Genomic DNA, 24,796 nt, shown 5'->3' on the forward strand with positions numbered 1-24,796 from the left:
CCTCCTAGGCTCGTAATACTAGGAAAGTCTAACAAAAACATCATATGCTAAACCGGCTACGCCATTCGCAATATCCTCCGGCTCGTGATATCGGATTCCCAGCGATGTACTATTAACACAAACGATCAAATATCTCCCTCCCATGCCAGAAAACCCCAGTCCTTTGATTTTTCTCTGTTGTAGCCCTCTCCTTTAAACTTCTGGCTGTCCTATGTTCGATTCAGTTCTGTTCCACCAACGCTTTAGTCGTCGTTATCTGTCCTCTCGCGCTGTGGCTGTCTTCGTCGTCCGCCCTCCTGGCCTCCGGTGCTGGCGTTGGCTAGCTTTCGCTCCAGCTCCTGGACCTCGCGCGCCTTGGCGGCCTTTGCGTTGGCCTGCTCCTGCTGCAAAACGCCGAGGACGTTCTGCAGGGTTGATCGCCAGTGGTCGACACGGGTGGCCAGCTCCTGGTACTGCTTCTGACCGAACACACGGTAGGTGACCTTGTGGACAAGGAACATCTGGCGCTGCTGTGACAGCTTGCCCTCCACGAGACCAGCTCGGATAACATCAATGGCCCATGTCTCAATCTCCTCCGAGGGGATCTGGAGCGCCTTGGTGATCTTGGCATACTCAACCTCGCGGCTGGGGGTAGCGGCAGCCAAGCTGGCAAAGGTAAGGAGCCTCATCTTGCGGTACAACTTCTCGCCGTCCAGCTTCTGCTCCTCAACCCAGCCCTTGTGCTCGTCGTTGAAGTCGTTGTAGTCCTCAAGGTCCTGCTCGGCAAAGATATCGAGAAGCTGGGAGTAGACGGGGTGAGAGTCGCTGAGCGCCTGGACGCTGGGGATAGCGCGAAGGTCCTGGAAGAGGTAGTGGGTGTTGGAGGCAATGGCCATCTTGAGGGCGCGGAGAGACAGCTTCTGGGCATCTTCGGAAGCAACACCCTCGCCATCAAAGGTCCGGAGGGCCTTGAGGATGAATTCGTAGGCAGTGCTAAATAGGGACACCATCGTCAGCATACCGTGCTCCGCAAAAAGTGATCTGGGGCAACAATGTGTTTCTTTCTTACTTTTCTTCTCCAGACTCGAGGGCAACATCAGCCACGTCCTCGTAAATCTTCCTCTCCATGGCGGCATCGGTTCCCCATGACGCAATCCATTCCGGCAGCCTCTCCAGGTAGGTCCGCAGGCCATCAAACATGCCGTGTACCTTGATGAACTTGAGGATCTCCATGAAGACTCGGGCGCGGACAGGGTCATTGGGCTCGAGAAGGTTGAAAATGGTGACGAGCGCATTCAGCGCTAGGGCGGCGCCGTGGACGGGCGAGCTGATGACAGGCTTGGAGAGGTTGGCGCAGAGGGTGGGCAGCAGCTTCTTGGGGTCGGACGACTGCATGGCGAGGTGGATCATCAGGTTCGAGGCGGCAGTGAACTCCTTCTCCGGCACGGTGGTGAGGGCGTTGGAGGCCGCGACCAGCTTTGACAGAACCTCCTCCTTGGGAACCTCCTTGTCGCCGCTCAGGAGCTGCTTGGCATCCTCAGACTTGAGGTACTCAGCCATCTCCCGGGCAAGATCCTCGAATGATCCATCGACAAATAGCAGCTGGGGCTGCGGCCCGTTGATCGTGGCGCCCGGCATTTTGCCTCTTTTTTTCTCGTCCTGCTTTCTCTGTTCCAAACACCGGATACACTGTCGATTCGCTCGCGTGCGGTTCTCGTTCTCGTCTCGTCGTCCCGTCTCGGCTTGGTGATGAGCCTTGGATCCTGCGATCGAATGAGGGCGAGAGGGCGAGCGGGGGCGTGGACGTAGGCGTGGGCGTGGCACTGGACAACCGCAAAATGTGAAGTTGAGCGTCTTTGACAGGGTCGGCGCCTGAATAGCCCTGTGGTGGGGTCAGCCGTTTTTCTCCCTCCTTTCTCTGTGGTCAATCTCAATCCGACAATGCCCACCCCGCCGATTTTTCTGCCGCTCTCAAAGTGTGGGAGCTAAGCGAGGGCGGTGACGCTGCAGTGGTGCTGGCCATGTGATGTGTCACGTGCAGTTTGATCTGGAGGATGTAAAAGCACGATATCAAGCAGTGGACAAAATAAGCGGGACTGCAAACTGACAAGGGAATGAATACATATCCTAGATGGGAAAGTAATTTTTGTTTGATCTCCATCCGTATCTCCTAAATCTATTTATATCTCCGCAATCTATTAATATGGATAGCATTATAAAGTTACATTATTCGCTATATTGATGTATATTTACGTTTGAATGTATCCATCAGTAGTCATATATGCAATGTCTCAGCCCAAAGGCCATATGATGCAAGATGCTGTTATTTGTTATCGCTATTATAGTTACTTGTTGCCCTAACGCAAATCTTTTTTTCCTGGCTCACGAGGCCAGATAGGACCCTTCCAAAGGCCCAAAGGAGACAGCTGGTCTCCGTTACAGCCCCCCAAACGTGTCATGCAGTCCGCAAATATCCCAACGAACGAAAGACAAGCGCAGCATTGAAGTAGAAAAACAGCAATCGCAACAAAGGGGCAAAATAACAAATGAAAGAAAAAAAAAGGATCCGGACCATATCTCCCATACCAAAGACCACACCGACTTGCCAGTTCTATATGTACACGCAAAGACTCCGATGATTGACTGAAACAATCAGCCAGAGCAGAGAAAGCTCGTTGTTGCCAACTAAAAGATCATCACTTCGTTTATTTGCCGTTTGGTTTACCTGCTGGCTTCTTTTTCGCAGCGATATCACCAGCAGGATAGATGCTCCCGGTGTCGTCGCCAAACAGCTGCTGGTCTCCCTTGCCGCCTAATTCCATGAATTCGTCAGGTGCTCGCTGATGTGCCGGCCCGGCTTCATGGGGTGCATTTGCCGTACGGTGTTTGTTCTTAGAAAACACCTTGATAGGGGTTCCCTTGCTTCCGCCGTCTATCTCAGCAGCAATTGATACAGAGTTGAGTGTTGCCAGTAGGGTTCTCTCTCTAACAGGGGCTCGGCGGTTAACTTCCAATCCCTCGATACCACCCACGAGCCCTCCGGTGCTGTCATTGACAGCCGGTGCACCGGCTGTGAGCCATGGGTGCTTCAGGCACTGGTCGATAGTGTAACGACGTTCCGGATCCACGATTAGCATGCAATCGATCAAGTCAACTATGAGCAGTTCAGTTAGCATATGGTGGGGAATCTTAAAGCAGATGTTATTATTAGAACAGTTGGAAACTTACGAGCTGGGTCACCGACTGAGTCCCAGTATGGTGATGGATAATCAAATCGGCCGCTCTTAATTTGCTGAGAGAGTGTAAAAGGAAAGTCCCGTGAGAAAAGCTCATCAGAGAAAGGCGGGAAACCACAGAGGCAAATGTACAGCACAACGCCGAGAGACCAAATGTCAACGGCTTTGGTGTACTTTCGATTCTTAGTATCGGCCAGAATTTCCGGGGCGACATAGCTGGGAGTTCCGCAAAGCGTTGTTGTGAATGATTCTTCTCCGATAATCTTTGCCAATCCGAAATCGGCCAGCTTCACATGCAAATTTTGGTCCACGAGCAGGATATTCTCTGGCTTAATGTCTCGGTGTACAATGTTACGATCATGCTAGGAGAGGAAGGGCATTAGAAACACGCTTTGATGATGGCGACGAGGAAAGCATATTATAAAACATAGGAGCCTTACCAGATATTTGATGCCCTGGAAGAGTTGAAGGAACAGTTTCCTCGACTCGTCTTCGCTGAGCTTCTGCTTCCTGACGATGTAGTTAAACAGCTCGCCTTCGGGAGCAAGCTCCAGGACCAAGTAAACATGGTCGCGTTCAGTAAATGTATCTTTGAGGCAAAGAACGTTGGGATGGCTGACGCCCATCAGAACACCAATCTCCTGCTGCAGGCCTTCGGTCTTAGACTTGTCCTCCTTGGCGCCAGGATGCTTGGTGAAGATCTTGACGGCATATCGCTTGCCAGTTGATTTCTCTACACACAGATAAACCTCTGCAAAGTGGCCCTTTCCGAGCTTTTCCATGAGCGTGTACTGTTGTGAAAACGCGCTCGTTTGCCGGCTCTGGGGATATCTGAAGACAAATCTTGCTTTGCCGTGAACGGCAATTTCGTCCTGGTCCTCCAGTTCGCGACGCTGGTTGCGCCCGACGAGAGCCTCGTTGACGTACGTTCCATTGCTCGACACGTCTTCTACAACTGCTACGGTATCTGTCCCGACGTTTTCCGCGAAAATAAGGCAATGTCGGTTGGAAACGACTCCTTCGCTGACAACCACATCTATCGACTATTCGTTAGCATTGACTGGTCTCCACAGCAAAACTAGGCACCAGTCTTGCCAGGTATATCTTACCACACTCAGGGTGACGTCCAATCAGGTACCCTCCAGCTGCAACACCCTTTACTTTGGTCTTCTCATATGCCTCTTCTTCCTTCACGGCCGATGAATCCTTGTTGTCTTGCCCTGCGCCATCTGCGGTAGCTTCCACGGTATCAGGAAGAGGACATGAGACGCGTTTTTTGAGCACCAAAGGCTTGTCGCCATATTTAGGGTCCAGAGGGACTAGATAACCCCAAACACCTTCCTTGATCTCGTCCACAACATCGTCAGAGAAAGCCGGGTGCCGGTCGATGAATTGGCTGAGTGGCTGCGTGTCCTGCGGCGGAGACGACAGCGCCTGGCTCTGGCCCAAGCTATCGGGAGCCTTCCTGGGAGTGAGCTCGTCGGCCACGGCTACGGGAGGAGTCGCCGTGTGCTCCTGGGGAAGCTCGGTCGAGCCCTCGGTGGCATTGTTTGTGACGGGCGACGGCAGCTGATGCTCGCGCGACACGGGAGTCTTGTCCGGGTCGGCGTGGGCCAAGCGGTCGGACCTACGGGGCTTCTTCGAGTCTGTACCATCTTCCGGCAGCGAGCCCTGCGAGAGAGAGGTTAGCAACGATGCCAATGGATCACGAAGAGTTGCCGGTGCAGTGACGGGGCGTCGGCGGCCAGAGGACGTACGCGAGGCCGTTTCAATTGGCTCTTTTCGCTTCGGTGCGCCATGGTCCTCCGAAGCGCTGATCGGAGGCGCCGAATATTGGCTTTGGATAATCCTCAGGCGAGGGGGATTCACTGATGTTTGAAGACTGCTTGGTGGTTGGGCGATGCTTGTTCCTCGTATACCTAATATTACCGTGAATAATATGTCCAGGATGTGAGAAACTGGGCTGGGAGCCTAGAAGGGAAGCACTTTGTCACTGCACTTGGGACCCGCTACAGCACCTGGTGAGACGCTGAGACACCCTCTGGTAGCGGTACCTGTCCGATGGGAAGTGGCACGGGAGATGAGAAGTAAGAGGTACTTTTGAGTCACAGCTCGATTACCGGGCGGTGCTAGGGCGTGCTAAGCAATTAAGGTATGGTGCTACCATTAAGGCAGCTTGGGGAGTTCCATGCAAGTAAGAGGTACCTGCCGTGCCTTGCGTCTGGTGCTCTCTTGGTGCGCGGACCAGCTGACTTATTACACTGTCATGGGAGGATTAAAAATTCATGGTGCTAATGGAAATGGAAAGGCCTTTCTTTGGTAGGTCAGCCCAGTGATTTTTCGTAGCTGCAAGGACATCAGAATATCTCAGCTGTGGTTGAGCACCATCTCTGTTCTTGTAGGCAGATTTTGTACCTCTCTGAGCTTGGGATGATATTAAGTTTCGTATTTCACATGGCCTAGCCGTCTGCATGGCGTTTGACAGACAAACTAAAGTCTCGATCATATTTGTACATAGCTCCCATGTATCTCGCACTCACATGCCGGCAAATGACTTGCTCGCCATTTAATTCCCTGCAACTTGCAAGGCTGCCTTCGAGGCATCAGTCCCCGCTCCCTTGCTAGATAGTCACCTGCCACAGCCACTTCCTTCACTTGAGAGATACACGAGGTCCCCATTTCCATGACCTTGTAAGTCCTTCTCAGCCTCAGTCACGATAACGATACCGGAGGGCGCATGGCCCGTTATGTTCAAACTGCTTGGATCACATCACGCCTTTTTTCAGCGTGAACATGAAAGCGTCGGTGTCACGCCCTAGGTTTGTGGCAAAATGAAGTCAGTAGACGCTTCAGCAGGACGCACCTACTTTTGTCGAGTTGCACAAGAATTTGCTAGTATTGGAAACATCCCTGGCTACTACAAGTCAACACGTTCACATATGATGAGAGCCCATGCGGTTTGCAGTACGAACCAACTCTTTCGTCTCCATTATCAGATAGCCAAGATGCCGATGCAGCGTAAAGTATAGCTAACTTGTTTGCTATCTATCTCTGATACCCTCTTTTTCCAGCCGTAACATTGGAGCTTTCTCCCCCATCTCATGTTTCCATTAATCATTAATCACTAGTTTTCCTACTACCCAGCACAAGTATACCTTTCCAATATTACACTCCCGTGGCCCTCTAACCGTATTTCTCCAGAAAAAAACGCTTGGGCACCCATTATCGAGCCTTTTTCCATCGTAATCATATCGGCTCGTGCAAATCTTCATATAGCTTCTCTTTCCAGTCGTCAAGACACTGCTCCAAGAACGCCAGGCCACCCCGAGTCACCGCATCACGTCGCATCACACCAGGCCGCTCCACTTGAAAAGAAAAGCCAGATAACAATAATAATGATGTCCATCATCAAAGCAAATGCACATGCGTAGAATCGATGCCACTAGCTCATCTGAAGCTGCGGAGCCAATGTGCCTCGTACATTTGATAGCATAGCGTGAATCCCGCCAATCGATCCCAGAATTTGGGCTCCTATTTTTCCGGGATGGGCGACCTTGCCAGCCTCCCCCCTGCACTAACTCGCTTCTGAAGACGAACTTCCTTGTCTTTTAGAAGCCTATCAGCGGAGCTGCTGCCGCTGGTGGGTAACGAGGGCACCGTATCGTTGCCGCCAATGGTGAACCCTTTGCCCTTCTTCTGCTCGTAATATTGCTGCGCGTACCTTCCGAGCGGGAATGCCGGAAGAGATGCTGGGATTTCCGCGCCATTCTGAATCAACAGTTCGGCTACGGGGAAAGGCACCGGCTTGTTCTCAGAGTCTGTTGAGCTTTGCCCAGGAATGGGAGACGGTGAGGCTGGGTCGGCGGCCGCAAGCGCTAGCCACACAGCGTGCGTCCCTCGCATCTTGTCCACAACATTTGGGTTCGCCCCCAGCGCCAAAGCGTAGAGCACTTGCTGGATCTCGTTCTTCTTAATAGCAGCCAACAAAGTTTCGTCCGCTGAGGCATATCGTGAAAGTGTCGGCGAAATAGGATCGACAAATGCGCGTTCCACATATTTCGCAGTGATGTATCTTAAGCGTCGCTCGCGGTTTGCTTGCGCTCCTAGCTTTTGAGTCTGGTCAAGCTTAGCTTCCCAGACCATGTTGGACACTCGGTTACCGACGAGGAGGAGCATTTCGACAATATCGAGAGTAAAGGACTTGATATCCAGAGTGAGGGAGCGTATCTTGCTGACGTGCGTTCCTAGCGAACGATGGATGCCGCCGCATTCGATGCAAAGAATAATGCCCAGATTGATCGATACCCACTCAACCTTGATATCCGAGCCGCAGTCAGCACAGTAGCAGTTTCCTTGGTCATTATCTCGCAACATCTGCAATAGCCTGTCTGGATGCTCATCGTAAGTCGAGCTGGGCATCCGCACTGGACTGGGCCGTGCGCCAACCGTTGTTCTTCGGAACGGAACCCCGCTATTGGCATTGGAGTGATGCGAGTGGTGGGAGCCATGAACGGATTGAATTTTGCCAGTGAGAACGGAGCCGATGTCCCTCTTAAGAGAAGAATCAGATCCCCTTGATGTTGCTTGTCGATCCCGGTAAGCTCGGCCCTCCACGGCGCTCTGCAGAGCATTGTTGATGGACAAAATCCAGCTGTTCATATCCTCCTCGGACGTTGCTTGATACACACGCTTAAAATTGGGCGTGATGACCTCGAAACAAAATCGCCGCTCGGCATTTCTGGCTTCGCGGACCGAAGCCATGCGGAGGTCAATGGGGTCCATGTGGAGATCCAACTTCTGCTTCCAATTACTGTATTCGGACAGTTTACCCTGATCTAGAACGATCCAAAATCTGTATGCTGTGTTAGTGTGCATGCCCAACAATCAGTCAACCTAGGGAGGTGGGTTACATACTTGTGCCATCCCTGCTTGTTCAAGTTGCGAGGGTCAACGTGCCCGCCTGGCCGGTTCAATGCCCAGAGAAGACCTTCCTTTCTCTGTGATAAGTTTGATTGTAAGCTACTCTGGTCCTCAAGATCACGGATGCCTTTGAACTTTGAACTCTGGCTGGGGCTGCCGATAGCCGAGGCTTGGCCGATATCTGCAGGTGCGGGAATAGTCGCAGTTGTTTGCACAGCGCCGCTCGAGGTCGAAGGCTTGAGCTGAGAGCCCGTGCTTTCAGCTCTTCCAAGCTCCGTATCTGAGGTATGGGCTGTGCTGTTGTTAGAGTTTGCCACTATAGTTGCGGCGCTGCCGAGGCTGGCTTGTTCCGGTTCTGTGTACGTCTTGTTGCTCTGTTCTAGTTGACGCCGCTTCTCCTCGCGCTCCCTTCGCTGGTATTGGTATTCCTTGTCGGCCTCTTGGACCTCGTTTGCCAGAGCAACAAGCTGGGGGCGAAGATTTTCAATCTTTTGCGCTGTAGACAAAAATGAACCCGCTTGTGCATCGGCAAACTTTGTCAGATGTGACAACACCTCTTGGTCTTTGCGACCACCATGGAGATCCTGGACGAAACTTGAGTAGTCAAAGCGCTTTAGCTCGAAATTTCGCCGCTTGTTTTGATATTTAGAATCGCTTTCAGCAAGCTTCTTAGCCTTGACTGAGTCTTGACGCTGTCCAAGATATCGTGAAACATAGGCATAATAGTCTTTGCTCTCTTCCTCGAAATCTCGCTTCTTATTTTCTGCTTGCTTAATATCAAACTGATATAATTTGGTAATGGGTTCGATAATGATCTTCTGAAGATTCGCGGTATTTTGGCGTTCGTAAGCCAGGATTTCTCGAGCAATCTTGTCAAAGTAGTGCTCCAACGCAGGCTGAACGGCATTTGCATTCGTAGACGAGGCTTCGCGCAACGCATCCACGAAAGCGACAAACGCTTCGTTGGCTTCGGTCTGAGATGTATGAACTTGTTCTGCTCTCTTTAACACCTTTTTCATCTGCGCGCGCATGTTTCCGGTCTTTTGTTCAAGTGCTTTCAGTGTGGCGCGGAAAACAGGACCATCGTCGGCTACAGTAACGTCTTCGGCTGGCCTGGGAACGCATTGTACGTCTACCTTTGCAGATTCTTTAGTTTGCGGAACAGGGGGTAGGTTCATCTCTCCAGGGGTGAGCAAGGGGGAGAGCGGCTGCTCGTCAATATCTGCGGCGGCGAGGCGAGAGTCTACCGATTGAGCTGAAGCAATTCGGATCTTGGGTGGTGACGCCAAAAGGAACGGTGCCGAGGGGGAGCTGGGCTGAGTTGGTGTTGTGTATGAACCTGAAAAGAGGTTTGTCAGCAACAAGAAGACTTTGCAACTTTAACCGGCCGAGCATACTTGAAACCCAATATGAAAAAGCAGCGAGAGTGTGCAATCGGTGAGCGCGTGAATCGTACTCGACAAACTTGAGACAGTTAGCTTCACAGCCCGTGGGAAATAGGAGGTATGCGACGAACGCTGCAAGAGTTCCTCCAGCCACCGCCTTTGTCTTCCTGACGACTAGGAGCTTTCCATTTCCACGTCCATTCGAAGGACACCGCGGCGCTCCCGCTTGTTGAATAATCCCCAACGAGAGCCACATTGTCATTTTTATGCAAATTAGGATTGGCGTGGAACTCTCGGGTGACTAGGTTCTCGACTTCCTTTGAGGTGGAAGCGTAGACAAAGGTGAGGCCAGATATGTTGGTATCGGTCGACGCTGTTTGGCCGTCGAGATTTGGCGAGTTCGATAGCGCGGGCTGCGTCGTCTGGCGGATAACAAATGCGAAGGTAAATATAAGCTCATCATCGCCGCTTAGCTTGAGTAGGAAGTTGGGCGGTCCATTGCCGTTGGAAGACTCCGGGTCCTGATCCCGGGAATGTTAGCTTCAGGAGCGGGATAAACAAAGACATTGCGCAGGGCTAACCTGGACAAATTCTATGGGGTTGCTGTCGCCCGGAGGTCGCGCGGCGCTCACTCTGCTGGCCGGGAATGCGTTGGGAGTGATGTGAATGGAAGTGCGCTTCCGCGGGTTCGTAACAACAATCGAGGTGATGCTCACTGCAGGCTTAGGTCAGTACGCCAAACTGTCGCAGATCTGGTCAGGGATGGCACGCACGGCGATTCTGGTCTCTGAGATACAGAGTCGACCCATCGTCGGGTCTGCTACTGACATTGCCCATGGCGACGGGAGCTCAGCGGAGGCCAGCAGCGGGAGCTGGGGAATGGCGATACTGAGAGGCGAGCGAGCTGGCAAAGGGAAGATGGCGCGGGGCTCGAGGCGGGAAGCGGATCGTCATCTGGAGGCCAGAAGCGATCAGACAGGCCGCAATAAATGCTTGGAATAAGTGATGACAGCAAATGTATGCGGTGGTTGAATGCTGCAAGACTGCGATCGATGCGATGCGGGAGAGGAGAGGAGAAGAGTTCGGAGGGCGACAAGACGAGCCGCACGCAGAAGTCGGGGAGGTGAATAATAAAGAGTTTGGATGTTGCAGAAGTATACCGCGGCCACAGACGCGCCTATAATGGCTGAATGGGTATCAGGTGGAACTCTGCTGGGTTTGGCCACTGAAGGTGACCTGGAGCGCAGGGCTGTGGAGATGTGGCTTCAGCTACCAGGCACCGCTAAACGCCTTCAAGGAGGCGCCTGTTACAGATAAACATCCATCTGAGCTCCTCTTTGTTAGCGCTGGCTGGGTCAAGGTTCTTTGTTCAAACCGACTGAGCCACGAAAGGCTTGCGTTGGGCCTGGCTGGGATTTACGAGAACTGGATGCAATGGTTGAATGGCTATCGATAATGCGATCAAGCAGTTGAGCCGTTGCCGCCAAGAAAGTATCTAGGTGGTAGATCGTCTTACTCATTGCATTTCTTTTCCGCGTAAAAGGAACTCCAGGTGATCTTGGCCGCTGGCGGGTAACATGCGGTACTCCGTGGATGGTAGAGGTACCCGTAGGCTAAAGAAGTTCAATGCAACAATTTTTGATTACTACTAGGTACCTATTGAGTAATCCCGGACTCTATTCAAGCTGGATAATGCTTTGTTTCTAGTTACCTGAGTATCAATGCTATGGAATGATTGATGTCATTAAGCTTCTCCGCACTAACTTCAAGGTACTAACTGACAACATCATGGGTGCTAGACGAGACAAAGCAAGATGGTGGCGAGATCTATCTAGCCTCACACGTGCCCTGGGAGCATGTGAATCCGACGCGCGTGCGTGATGTAAAAATATCTACAACACCGGCAACGACGGGGCTGATGGCATAGACTGCACTACTGTACTTACTCAAGGCAGAACCTATTCTTAGGTTAGGTAGAATCAATACAACTACAGTATCATGACTGTCATCTTCGTGGAGTTACAAATTAAAACACCCCCTCCAAAGCACAGCAAAGCGGGGTTTCCAAGGGCAATTTGTGCCAGTTGGTTCGTATCGTCCCCTTGAACCAATTGAACGAGAACAATGTGACAACCCCGGAATTTCCATGTTAAAGCTTCTCGATAACTCTGCATGTACTCGTATCACAATCACAATGCATGTACACTTTCATTAAGACTCCAGGCCCCGACCAGACCAGCAAAGGCTCAGTAAATATCGCATAAGCCCGTGTCATTACCCGTGCTCAATGTCTCGTTATAGATCAGTGGCTGTGGGGTCGCACTCTGCTTCGTATCCCTTCGCACATCCAATGGACATCAACTGCGTCCGTCAAACGATTTAGCGCCCCTCTGCAACAAAAGCCCGGTTCCTGATTGCGCATCCCGTGGCGCATGCTTGGATGTCTTCCAGGGGGGTTCGCGCTTAAAAGAGCACCATCAGGAGATGACGTTCAGGCGCTGCTGTCTCCACAGGTCAGTTACACCACCAAACCTCCATCCATCCTAATTAGCAGTGGCCTCTCTTCCCAACACCACGTAGTTCGATACGAAGCTCTGCAACACCGTCCAGCCCTTTGTTGTCTTTCTCTTCCTTCAAGCGTCGCCCACTAGCCGCCTCGAGCCTCCGCTGCCTGCTCGACCCCCCCTTTTAGATTCAGTCCGGCTATGAGGCTTAGCATCCGCCGTGGGCTTGGGCATCATTCTGCCTGCTGAGCGTCGCCATGTCGTCAGCGTCGCACCGCCAGTCGTACCAGCCTCAACATGGGCACAGCAATAGCAGCAAAGACATGGGAAGATCGCGGCCTCAGTCTTCAGCGCAGCATCCTGTCGACCCCGACGAAGCTCGAAGCTTTACGCTGCGCACCGCCTATCTGCACTACCTGTTGCAACCCAAAGCCAAACGAAAGCAATATGTCCCGGCTCCAAAGGTGCCTACTCGAACACATACCAGCGTGGGACAGCTCGTGCAAGATTTCGTCTCGGGAACCTCCACAAGCATCAAGCTCCCTCATAACTTCGCCGCTGCGCTGCTCGATCGTGTGGGTGGTGTGTTGAGGGGCAGCGAGGCCCTGCCCGGTTACAGCGATGCTGCTGTCAAAAGAAGTTTTGCCGAGGCGTATACGGCGTTCTCCGAGAAGACATTTCGAAAGACGATTGAAAAGGAAAGGAAGTTTGAGCCCTTGGTCTTGATCTTCTATTCTGCAGCGACGAAAGCCGCCCAGAAAGGAAAGGCAGCTGACGATGAATCCGACTCCTGGAAGCTACTCCCAGACCGCCACCTGGCCATGTTCGTGAGGCTTGCCGCAAATGTCATGAAAGACCTTGGCCACGACCGAGATCGACCCGAACTAATGTCTAGGCTCAAAGATCTAGAGACCAAGCTTCTTCGAAACGATCAGGATCTGGTCAGCAACAGCACTGCTGGTACGGGCACCACAATCGAAGTGATTGTGCCCCTGAGCTACGAGGTCAAGGACATGCCCATGGTGCAGGTGGTTGCAAGCATTTTTGGAATGGGCCTCTCAGAGGTTCAGAAGGAACTCAACGCAAACCGTCAGGTATGGACAGAAGAGGCCGCTCTCAAAGATCTCAAATCATACCAGACTAGGCTTAATGCCAATCTACCTGGCACGTTGAGCAGTCATGATTTTGATGTTGAAGATGGCTTTACCGAGTGGAAAAAATCCGAGGCTACACATCTCTCACAGATGATGATGGATATCTTGACTGCCAAGCCAGAGTTGGCAAAAACCAAAACCGGTCCCATCGATAAATCGTTGCCGAGTCGACCGGGATCACTTTACGCAGATGACCAGGCATATGCTGATCTGAGCCGTGTGATATCTGACCCAGATTCCTCTTCCTTCGCCTTTGATCCATCCATCAGCCTAAGTTCCTTAGCGATTGGCGAATCAAGCAGTATCAGAACCGTAGATGAAACGATATATACGTTTACACCCCCTAACCCCAGGGCATTTTACAAATTCATTCTTCAGCAAGCAATGCTGTTTGATCAGATCCATGCCGACCCCAACATGGACTACCAGCCGCTGTCACACAAGTCCATGGACCTGATGAATGAGCTTTGTGTCCGGTGGCGCATCCCGCAGTTCTCGCGACTCGTCGTTCTCCTAGAAGCAGCCGCCAATCAATTCATTGAGAAAGAGATAGCCCCGGAAGACCTTGATGCTGTCTTTGACATGATCAAGTCTCCGTCACAGGAGCTCAAGAAGCCGCCCCATATACATCAATACAACGCGCCCCTGACCGATTTTGATCCTAGCCGTTGGACGATGCATGATTTTGCCGCTTACCAGCACACTCTTCACATTCTTCACGATGCACTGCTGCAAGAGCTTTACGATCTCCTAGAAGGGTGCTACGAGGTGAAGCCACCAAACATTGGACCTGTCATGTATCTTTTAGAGAATCACATTGGTCAAGACTCAACTTTCTCTCCTCGACCCGAGGTGATGGAAGACTTCAGGAAGCTCTTATCTGAGCGTCTGGCCCACAAAGCTACGGAAATATATCACGAAAATATGCAGAAACAGATACCAGAGCGAAAGGAAGAGTGGGACTTTGCTCACGTTGTCAAACTTGGCAAGGCAGTGTCCAAGGTGTGCGACCGAATTCGAAAGCGATATAAAAAGACTGCAAGCATCATGGGGGTCGATCCGTTGAGCATTTTGGTCTATGAGGTGTTTCCGAAATTTGAACAAGATGCAAGCGCCATCATCCAAATCATTATGCAAGGGGCCAGCGAGGGAGGTGAGGAAATTGACATCCAGGACGGCTTTGAGCTCTACAAAGAGCTGAAGGATATCCGCGGAATTCACGAAGAGTTCCTCCCCAAAGAACCTTTTGCCTTTAACATTGAAGACTTACTTGTCGACTTTGTGTGGCGCTGGCTACACTCGGCCGAGACTCGGATGACGGATTTTGTAGATGAAGCAATCAAGCAAGATCAGTTTCAAGTTAGGACAGAGAGTCCAGATCAGATCCCCGGAGACGCGCAACGGCATAGTGTGTCCATTATAGACATGTTCATGCTGTTCAACCAGACAGTAGATCAAGTTTTCAAGCTGGAATGGGCTAATGCAGAGCACCATGCCAGGTTCATGACCTCATTAGCAAAGAACTTTTCCACGGGTATTGGTCGGTATTGCGAAACGGTTGACCAACAGTTTGCAAAGGAAATGGATCGGCCCTCTGCCCAGGAGCTCGCAGCACAAACCCAAACTACCCAGGAGAAGTGGATGCAGTATGCCAAAGACGCATGGAACAACAAGGAAAAGGCTGAACCATTTCAGTTCTTCCCAGAGGTAAGCTTCCAATGATTTTATGCAGTGACTCGTCCATTTATAGTTCAGGCTAACTTAAACCCCCCCATAGTCTTTTGTTAAGCTCAACAACATCGAGTATGCCATGCAAGAGCTTGACAAGTTAGAAAAGACAATGAATGTCGAGGCTTGTGCGGCTTTGCTAGAAAAGAAAGATGGACCTAAGAAGAAGACACGAAAGCCAAACAAGTATACGTTCACCATCAAGGTTGTAGAGGCTGAGGATCTCAAAGCTTGCGATCCGTCAGGCTATAGCGACCCGTACGCCGTCTTTGGTGACGAGTATCAGAAGCGACTTCACAAGACGCGTATCATTCACCGGAACCTAAACCCTCGCTGGGATGAATCGTTTGACATTACAGTCCAGGGACCCGTTAACGTCATTGCGACGATATGGGACTATGATACTTTCGGAGATCATGACTACGTCGGGCGAACCTCTCTCAAGCTGGACCCCAACCACTTTGGAGACTATCTCCCCCGAGAGTTCTGGCTGGACCTGGACTCACAAGGCCGCCTGCTGATTAGAGTCAGCATGGAGGGAGAGCGTGATGACATTGTATTCCACTTTGGAAAAGCTTTCCGCCACCTAAAGCGCACAGAAAGAGACATGGTTCGAAAAATTACGGATAAGGTATGTTGTGTTTCTATGTGTTATGTATACCAGGATTCTGGCCGGCTAATCCAACTTCAGCTCACCGTTCAAATTAACGAAACCCTGTCGCTGGAGACTCTTAGGAGCCTTATAGGGTCTGGAGGCGTAGGCGCATCGATTACGAGTCTGTGGAAGAAGCGAACGTCCACCAATACCCCTTCGACAGGGCCTACCCAGGCGCAGATTGAGAGCGCTCTCACCAATCTGTTTTCTTATTTCGATGACAACTTTGCCATTATGAAGATGACCCTAACAGACGCTACAATGATAGCTGTTATGACTCGTCTGTGGAAGGATGTCCTCATGACGATTGAGAATCTTCTGGTCCCACCATTGTCAGAAAAGCCGTCGACTCAAAAGCCTCTCTCGCGAAGAGAGCTCGACATTGTGTATCACTGGCTGGAAATGCTGTTCGTCTTCTTCAACGCCAAGGATGAGCACTCGGGCGAGCAACTCGGAGTTCCCGCCGAAGTACTCAAGTCGCCTAAGTGGCACGAATTGGCCTCGCTGAACTTCTTCTACTTTGAAGATACCAGCAATCTCATTCGGGAATCCGAGCGCATGGCTGCGGCCTCTGCACAGCGAGCTCAGCAAGCTTTGCAGCAGCAGAATCAGCCGCAAAGCCAGTCGAGTAACAGGCTGGCAGTGCCATCAAGCTTGGGAGCATCTCTGGGTGGGGCCGGCTCGTTTGCAAGTATGGGCACCATCAGGCGTGGTAAGAGTATCATGATGAGCCGCAATCTGGGCACGATGCGTAAGGCCAAGGAGGCGAAGAGACGCGAGATGCAGGCAGATGCCAGTGACGATATGATCTTACGAATCCTGCGTATGCGTCCCGAAGCGGCAAACTATCTCAAGGAGAGACAGCGTCAGAAGGAACGACAGGCCGCGACGGCAGCTGCAGCACTCATTGTTAGGAATAGTGTGAACCAAGGCTGGAACTCTGGACCGGCCTTTTCTGGCGCGCCGTTTGGGCGAAACAGCCTTTTGCCTAACAGGAGATGAGATCGTGGTGGATGAAAATAACGAAAAGAAAAGGAGGGTGAGGGCGATGGAATATGTGCAGCATATTTGAATGGAATGGCTGGGGAAGGGAAGTGTGGTTTGCCCAAGGGGTTTTTGTGATGAACGCAGCTCCATCTTTGCTTCTGTACCTTGTCTTTAGTGATTTATTGACTGGCCCGGCGGGAAGAGGCCTCATCAGATACCCTTATGAGTGTAGGTATATACCGAGGTCATAGATTGAGACGGTTTGATTTTACGACCATGTCGAGCATTTTGAGACGGGGGTGGCATTGCGAGCCTAGCAAGATAGTTAATTTTCAGCGTGCTATGAGATTGATCGTTCTCCAGTGTGATGTAGATGGCAATGTCAAGTGTTTTAGACGTAATACTAAGCAACTTCATATTTTGTCTTGAGCTATCTTGTTTGTGTGGGATATTCCCCCCTGAAATCTCGATGAACTGTCAAATATTGCCCTTTTTTCCCTAACTACGCAAAAGCCAAACTTGCAAGTATATCTTGTAGGCAACCTCTCCTTTTTTGTGAAACCAGAACGCCTCCATCCATAGCCACCCAAGCAAGCTCAATACGGGTATCAATAGTAGATTATCCGCTGGGAAACGATTCTCTTCACCAGAGTGTCAATCGTCCCCAGAGTGTCAATCGTCTTTAGAGTCTTCATCCGAGTCATTGCCTCCTCGTGCTTGATTCACGGTGGAACCACAGCCAGTATAGTCGATACCGAAGTTTTTTGACGCCATGACTTGGCCGTTGTAAATAATCTCAAAATCTAGAGTTACCCCGTTTGATATCATCTTGACATCAAAGCTAACCCGCCTAATGACTTTTCCTATACGATTTATCCAAGTAGGCAGGGTATCGAAATCAGGGACACTTGACCAGTACAATTCGCAGAGTTGCTTGACTGTCTCATCGCATCTCTTTGATGGAGTAGTTGCGGTTGAGTAGATGAATTGGATCTTAAGTTCTCCGGTCGGTTTCGCAAGGTTGTGATAAAAATGTTTAACGACTGGCTCATCAACAGAAATCATATCATCCTTCACAGTGTGTTAATTCTGATTGAACTTGGCCATGTTGGCGCGGTGACTCACAATGCGTAAAAACCAAGATGTTTGGTTCTTAGCTATCTGTTGCCGATGGATGTTACTCCATTGTTTATCCCGTGGATCATGCTTGTTCGCATCCCATAATGTATCATCATAAATCATGCCGTAACTCATCCTTGCTATTCTGGAGCTTACTGTGGGCGCGGTCGTATCCTCAGACTGCTCGAGCCCCTTTATTACAGCCCCACGACAGACTGCTGTCCAACTATATAGTCATGGAAAAAAAAATCAGTATTAGTTCCCAATCTAGATTATTAATAGCACTTACGGTTCTGCGCCTGAGCCTTGTAGTATTTCGGTCTTCTCTTTTTGGCCCTTCTTTCGGTTCAGTAGGTCTTGAAGCCGAGTGTAAAGAAACAGCTGCCTGCCAAATCCACCGACCAGGACCAGGAACTGGGTAAAATATCAGTGTTGTAACTGGTAACAAAGCAATACAAATGTCATACCTTGGGCTCCTTTTTGTACTTTATCTTGACAGTTGATGCTTGGATAGTTATCAAGGTCTCTATTTCAGCCACTATTGGCGTGAAGATCTCCTGGACATCTTTGCTGTTCGCCAACAAGTTAGTCGGCATCCACAAACTCCATTAATCTCAGCCTTCAATCGCCCGCCTAGCAATACTTACGCCTTAAACTTGATATCTGAGAAGCGGAATTGATCATGAGTTCTTTTTCTGTTCGACCCGCTGCTCGGCATCTGAACCAACCAATGTTGATTAGTGTTGCGAAACTGAGGTTTGATGCCATTCTCCCAATCGTTATGTATAATGCGACTCAACCCTCCACTTTCTTCAAGTACTTTGAAAGCATTCGGAGAGATTTTGTTAATTTTGTTTCGAAGGGCCGTTAGGAAAAAGTCATCCAAGAAGGTAGCACCGCAAAGCTTTCCTATACACCGTGTTAGCTGCTGTAGATCGTCATGGGATGGGCGACATTATACCGTCTCCCTTGACGCTTTCTTCGACTCGAATTGGATCAGTTTGGATGACGGTGTAGGTGATGACATCCTAGATTTAATGTAAGCCACGATAAGAGCTCAAATGATTTCTTGGGAACTTACTACAGTACCTCCACCAGCGTCGCAAACAATAAAATGGTCTCCAACCTTGGTCGAGTGGTTAGTTCGTGGAAACAAATTTTCTGCATCTGGAATGTTCTCACCTCCATATCCGGCCGGCTATTATACGTGCACATGTCGTTTATCGTAGCCAAAGCAGCTGCTTCTGGTTCCGTAATGAACTTCAAGACTGTATCGCCAGCAATGCGAGACTCCAGAATGCCGGCCTTCTTTATAGCCCGGATCATGCGAGGCTGAGTATAGGAGGGCCAGATAGCAGGAATGGTGACAACAACCTTGAACTTGGAAATGTCCACCAACTGCCCACCAACGGCTCTCCTGATGTTCGTGATGCTATGCGTCCATAGCTCCCGTAGATAGTCGCTGATAACATCTTCGACGTGCTTGTTCGACTCCCTCAAAGATTTTTGAGCAGCTTGAATCTGTGCTGCATTGCGAAGATCTTTAGGAATGTCGCCCTCGTCTAAGAGACAAAGCTTGAACCACTGGAACTTGAGTGAAGATGCTTTCTCTGGAACAGAGTAACCCCAAGAAACCTCGCCTTTATCGTCGTAATGGATGACGCTCGGGACCTTTTCCTTGTCACTGCAGTGATTCTTGACGGCATCCCAGTTCGTTATTATGTTGATGTGGCCGGGTCGGCTTGAAGTGGTCCAGGCCACGCCTGAATAGCTGCACAAAGTCAGTCATGTTCTTGTTCTCTTTGTCAAGACACTATAGACTTACGTTGTACCAAAGTCTATGCCTATGACAATCGTGGGCTCTTGATTCTTTTCTCCATCGGTGGCCGCTTGGGTCTGATAGGACTGAGGCATGATTGCTGCCTGTGAGCCAGGGCTCTCAGTGGTAGAAGTGCTCGCAGTGGATGAAGATGGGTGTTTCTGTGTGTGTGCTGTTGTGAGCAGAGTTAGGAGAGAAGATTTACACCTGGCAGACTTCCTGTCCTTTAATACCTGCGTAGTAGAGCCTGAGGCATCACTGCCACATCAGTGAATCAAACGGAGGAGGTGATAAAATTCGCAACAGAACTCAGCAGCACGCTTTTTTCAACACCCTTCATTCAACACAAGAATCTGGTTCAAAAGACGAAGGCATCATACATAAGATGCCATTTCATCCGGAATTCCTCGATCAAACCTCTTGCTTGAATACATCACGCCCAGGAGAGCCTCAGCCATCTTCCAGCCTCTCCAGCGCGCACCGATCAGCAATGCCACCGAATATGCCCGCAGCCGCCAACGAAAATGGTGAGAACTTCCACCTTGCAGATCTATCTTTTGGTTGAACCTGCTTCTCTCCGTTTGTTGAATGAAAAATGACAAGCTGACACCTAAGAAGAGTGGGAAATGGCCGGCCACAATGCTTCAAAGACTAAGATACAGGAGAAAAATGTACTTCAAAATTGCCACTCCGGTGGCAATAACCAACAATTGGTTGGCTCAGGACAAGTGGCAATTAGCCAAGGTCCGAATACACGTACCAGAAAGCGAATTCGAGTAAAAGATGAGGAAGAGGACGAACTTGCGTCGGCCACGAATTATACCAAAACGCGCACATCTGCTACGCCAGGAGTGGAGAATTGGAAGGCATACACTCTGTGTCAGCTAGCCAAGAGCGATCCTGAATCTGTATGTGATCTGCTGGATGCTTACAAGGCTGAATTCGAAAGACAACGCATCAAAATCAAGTCTCTCGAAGCAGAAATCAAGCAAGAAAAGAAATCACATGAGGAAGAAGTTCAGCAAGAAAAGAAATCGCACGAAGAGAACCGTCGCATACTCGGTGACAGGATCAAGGCACTTACTCATGACATGGAAAAGCTTGTCCTTCAGAATATGATAGATTTTGGCATAAAAAAGGCGTCGGATGACACCATCAAGGGCATGTGGTGGCAGTTATCTTACAAGATCAAGAATACCGTCAGTAACTATTTTACTGAGCGGCCTCAAGACGAGACGATCTCCGTCGGTGGTATCGAGTATCATATACCCGCGCAGCCCACACCTGCTGGCCGAATCCTTGCTGTACGAGACAGCCTCAAACGACGCCAGCTCTGGGGTCATCTGTACTGCAACATCTTCGCGCCCCATAGTCGTTGCCACCTTGGATATATTGGTGGGTCAATGGCTCGCCGCATTGCGCATCTAGGTATACCTTAAGAACCTACTTTCACTTCTTGCCTCCTATCTTGAGGAGAAGAAACAGCTGACGCCTCTTCTGTAACAGATCCCTACAAACTCCCCAGTCCTCAGTATCTCCAAATGATCAGTAAAATAAAGTCAGCTCTTGACCCGGACCTTGAACAAGAGGCAGATCCTAAAAGCCATTTCAAAAGAGTAGAGATGATTCAAGGCACAGTTGCTCACTTCAAAAATATTGTAGCAGACAAGATGCTGAACGAATTTCAAGAGGATCTGAAGAGCATATTCGCGGATGCGTGGAAACTCTACACCACCATGATGACGTCCAAAGCCATCTTTGTCATAGAGTGGCACCAGAGTGACGATGGAATCAATAATCATCGTTACGACCCAGAGACTATGGAATTGTCCGTCGGCGTTGATGCCAGTGATGATGCATCAGAACACACTTTCGCAGTGATCGAGTCGCCGGCCTTGTGGAAGATTGGAAATGGAGACGGCGAAAACTTCGACTCTGCCATGGTCATATGCAAACAATCTGTGTTTGAATGGGATGGCAAGAGTGAGCCCAGTACATCTGCTTGGGACGAATCATCATCGTAAGGACATTGGCTTGAGGTGACGTTGGGACACATGATTAACGAGCTTGGAACCAGAATGGCTTTTTCTTTTACCGCTGCTTGGCAGGGCGCTTTTCGTTGGTGGAACGGCCAATAATGGCACAAAGATAGCTATCTAAAAGTAAAAGACATCAAGAAGAATATCTAACAAACATAAATCAGCTCTGAAATTATTACTATCTACATGCAGATCTAGGGATGGCTTGTGATTATGAATGTGTCCGCGATTTCACAAATTAGCAGCTACTGGCCCAGCCCCGATACTAAACGATTTAAGTTAGCGATCATCTTACTTGTGTTGCCCATTTATAACGAAAGAGGTTTTTACTTCAGTACCATTGCATCTTCTTTATCTTGTCCATATACTAGCTAGATTTTCCTCGCGGAGATGCTGCTCACCGTGTACTCTTATGGTAGAGTAACATATGGCCAAAATCAGGCCATTAATTTGTTCATACCAAAAATTCTCTCAGCAAATTTTTGTTTCGATAAACGATCCCTTCTAGCAATTTCGTAACCGAGAACTTAGCTCTGTTCAGCTCACATGCCTGGGATCCTGGATGCGATGTGGTCGTTCCAGTTTAGGTTTCCCCAGTTTGGTGCTTCAGACCTTTCAGAATCAGGTGGAACATAGGTACCACTGTCATCATCATCATCACTGTCTACAAAGAGGTGTTGTTCAACAGAGCGACGAGCCGCCACGCCACTCTCACTATAGTCAACCGCAACGTTCTTCGACGCCACGATTTTCCCTTGATACGAAATCTCGAAATCTAGAGATACGCCATTCGATGTCATCTTGATGATGTAGTCGAGCCGTTTGACAAGTTGGCCTTTGGAGTTTTTCCACGAAGGCAGATCGTCATACTTGGGAATACTCGACCATCGGATATGGCAGAGTTCCTTGACCGTGTCGTCACATCTGACCGACGGGTTGAGGGCATTAGAGTAGATAAGACACGTGGAAATGTTATCCACCGGCTCGTCAAAGTCTTGATGAAACTGCTCTTCAACGGGTTTGCCCACTTTAATAGTATCACCCTTAATAAACATTAGCATTTCCCGTTATCAGCGTACATGTAGTGACTCACGATGCGCAGAAACCAGGCAGCTTGATCAGCGGCAATATGGACTTGGGTGACAGGGCACCATTCTTTATCTCGTATATCATGCTCTTTTTCGGACCATGGTGTCACATTGTAAATGGCGCCGTAACTCGCTCTCGCAATTCTGGAACAGATTGCCGATTCTGCTGTGTTGCTAGACCCCTCGAGGCCCCGAAGAGCTGCACCGCGGCAGACTGCCGTCCAACTATATCATCAAGGAGGAACAGATCAGCTCTAATCAACGCTTGCTAGAGGAATCTGTACTTACGGCCGTGCTCCAGAACTTTGAAGAATCTCAACTTTGTCTTTTAAGCCCTGCTTCATGCAACTATACAGGTGCTGGCATCGCCCAAAGCCACCAACCAAGATCACAAACTAACAACCCTGGTTAACGCTTTATGGATCATGACAATTCAGTAATTTTCGTACCTTAGGCAGCTTCTTGTATCGTCTCTTGACTTCCTGGATTTGCGTCATCACGAGCTCCACGATTTGGCTCATTATAGGCCTGAATACGTCAACAACTTCTTGGCTGTTTGCGTAGTTAGCACCCTCCTTTTGTTTCAGACTGTCATCCAACTTATGGCCAACCTACTTGGTGATAGTAATCTCTGGACAACTGAATTGGTCGTGATCTCTCTTCCGCGACGAGACGGGGATCTGGATAGTCCAATTGCGACCATCATTAGTGAACTGGGGCTTTATGCCGTTTTCCCATTCGTTATTCATGAGGCGCGCTACGCCATCTTCCCCGAGTCTTTCCCAAGAAGGCAGAGGAATCTTGGCTTTGAGAAGAAGTCGGAAACGCTCGTCCACAAAGGTAGCACCGCATAGCTTTCCTGTGTATGGCGTTAGTTGTATAGGCAAAAAAGAGGAGGGATGTCTTACCATCTCCCCTAACACTTTCTTTGACCTTCATGGGATCTTTACTTGTCACCGTATAGGTAATTATGTCCTATGTAGTATAAGCTATCTCGTAAGTCGAAGATTCATCTGCGAATCACTAACCACAGTGCCTCCGCCAGCATCGCAAACAACAAAGTGATCGCCAGTCTGGGGATACGATCTCATTAGCGTCTCAAAGCCAAACTCAACACGATTAGGTTTCCTTACTTTTATGTCTACCCTATCGGACATGTCTCGCAAGCTAGCTAGAGCTGCAGCCTCGGGCTCCGAGATGAAATCCAGGGTCGTGTCAGCAGTGCTTCGAAAGTTCATAATCCCAGCCTTTTCAATGGCTTCCTTCATTCTGAACTGAGCGTATGCAGGCCAAATGGCTGGGAGTGTAACGATGACCTTCAGCGAAGAAAGATTCATCATGGAAGACCCTTCGGCTCGCTCGATGCAGCCAAGGCTATGGTTCCATAGCTCCCGCAGATAATCACTGATGACATCCACAGCATGGATGCCCAATTTTTCCAAAGAAGCTCTCGCTGTTTGGAGATTCTTCGAATGTCGTAAGTAATCTGGTATATCTTCTCTTTCGAGAAGGCAAAGCTTGAACCATTTCAAGGAAGACTCGCCAATAGGAGCTGCATAGCCCCAGGCAGGTGTTTCATCTTTGCCCCTATACGAGATAGAAGTTGGGACTTTTTCCTTGTCGCTGTTGAAGTTGAGAGAAGTCTTCCAGCTTGTTATTATGCTGATTTGCTCTGGTCGAGTTGACCTAGCCCATGCCACGCCCGAAAAGCTACGCAGGTCAGCATCAGAGTCATCATCATGATGCGATCAACTTACGTGGTTCCAAAGTCTATGCCTATAATAACTGAAGGATCAGTCTCTGGAAGGTGACGCGTCTCTCTTCCAGCACCTCTGCGGGTGCGCGTAGGTCGAGGCATGGAGGATGCTCATCAACTCGAGTATCGTCGTCTAGAGAGGAGATGCACTCAGACTCCAGGATATGATGGATGCGCAAGATATCCGCAGGTGGGAAATTTAAGGGATGATTGTAGTTTCTCTCCAACTGGAAAGAAGAAGGGTGAAGCAAAAGTAGAGCGGCAGTGAATTGAGGTGAAGTGTTAAAGTGAGGGAGCGGATGATGCACTGGCAGTGCCAGCTGGCAGATATCTGGCAGAGCGAAAGCGGTGCACACATAGTTCTGCGCAGTACTTTTGATCTTCTTTAATTCTTTTTCTTTCCACTCATTTCCATCTCCTTCTTTTT

General features: G+C 49.8%; 7 protein-coding genes across 7 annotated transcripts; 2 read left to right on the plus strand and 5 right to left on the minus strand.

Moving 5' to 3' along the window:
• Positions 1–242: 242 nt before the first annotated feature.
• Positions 243–1,617, minus strand: M431DRAFT_73886 (hypothetical protein; the record flags this gene model as incomplete). Its single annotated transcript, XM_024922173.1, has 2 exons — positions 243–972; positions 1,049–1,617. 2 exons carry the CDS (start codon positions 1,615–1,617, stop codon positions 243–245), a joined length of 1,299 nt encoding a protein of 432 aa, XP_024778420.1.
• Positions 1,618–2,684: 1,067 nt separating this feature from the next.
• On the minus strand, positions 2,685–5,014 carry M431DRAFT_1457 (hypothetical protein; the record flags this gene model as incomplete). The annotated part of the gene is made up of 5 exons (XM_024912705.1): positions 2,685–3,133; positions 3,208–3,577; positions 3,656–4,251; positions 4,325–4,886; positions 4,973–5,014. 5 exons carry the CDS (start codon positions 5,012–5,014, stop codon positions 2,685–2,687), a joined length of 2,019 nt encoding a protein of 672 aa, XP_024778421.1.
• Positions 5,015–6,746: 1,732 nt separating this feature from the next.
• On the minus strand, positions 6,747–10,357 carry M431DRAFT_75964 (hypothetical protein; the record flags this gene model as incomplete). The annotated part of the gene is made up of 6 exons (XM_024922411.1): positions 6,747–8,067; positions 8,130–9,474; positions 9,498–9,599; positions 9,648–10,041; positions 10,153–10,235; positions 10,294–10,357. 6 exons carry the CDS (start codon positions 10,355–10,357, stop codon positions 6,747–6,749), a joined length of 3,309 nt encoding a protein of 1,102 aa, XP_024778422.1.
• A 1,924-nt stretch (positions 10,358–12,281) lies between these two features.
• Positions 12,282–16,563, plus strand: M431DRAFT_1459 (hypothetical protein; the record flags this gene model as incomplete). The annotated part of the gene is made up of 3 exons (XM_024912717.1): positions 12,282–14,885; positions 14,956–15,537; positions 15,598–16,563. 3 exons carry the CDS (start codon positions 12,282–12,284, stop codon positions 16,561–16,563), a joined length of 4,152 nt encoding a protein of 1,383 aa, XP_024778423.1.
• A 657-nt stretch (positions 16,564–17,220) lies between these two features.
• On the minus strand, positions 17,221–19,581 carry M431DRAFT_490370 (hypothetical protein; the record flags this gene model as incomplete). The annotated part of the gene is made up of 9 exons (XM_024916796.1): positions 17,221–17,619; positions 17,824–17,893; positions 17,957–18,081; positions 18,135–18,237; positions 18,315–18,576; positions 18,629–18,695; positions 18,749–18,793; positions 18,850–19,438; positions 19,493–19,581. The coding sequence occupies 9 exons, from the start codon at positions 19,579–19,581 to the stop codon at positions 17,221–17,223; spliced, it is 1,749 nt and encodes a 582-aa protein (XP_024778424.1).
• A 544-nt stretch (positions 19,582–20,125) lies between these two features.
• M431DRAFT_490371 (hypothetical protein) lies at positions 20,126–21,510 on the plus strand (the record flags this gene model as incomplete). The annotated part of the gene is made up of 3 exons (XM_024916797.1): positions 20,126–20,157; positions 20,226–20,824; positions 20,993–21,510. 3 exons carry the CDS (start codon positions 20,126–20,128, stop codon positions 21,508–21,510), a joined length of 1,149 nt encoding a protein of 382 aa, XP_024778425.1.
• Positions 21,511–22,067: 557 nt separating this feature from the next.
• On the minus strand, positions 22,068–24,471 carry M431DRAFT_106171 (hypothetical protein; the record flags this gene model as incomplete). Its single annotated transcript, XM_024911604.1, has 9 exons — positions 22,068–22,568; positions 22,619–22,838; positions 22,902–23,008; positions 23,063–23,165; positions 23,229–23,472; positions 23,522–23,588; positions 23,642–23,686; positions 23,747–24,323; positions 24,371–24,471. 9 exons carry the CDS (start codon positions 24,469–24,471, stop codon positions 22,068–22,070), a joined length of 1,965 nt encoding a protein of 654 aa, XP_024778426.1.
• Positions 24,472–24,796: the final 325 nt, after the last annotated feature.

This window comes from Trichoderma harzianum (assembly GCF_003025095.1).
Source record: "Trichoderma harzianum CBS 226.95 unplaced genomic scaffold M431scaffold_2, whole genome shotgun sequence".
NCBI classification, from domain to species: domain Eukaryota; kingdom Fungi; phylum Ascomycota; class Sordariomycetes; order Hypocreales; family Hypocreaceae; genus Trichoderma; species Trichoderma harzianum.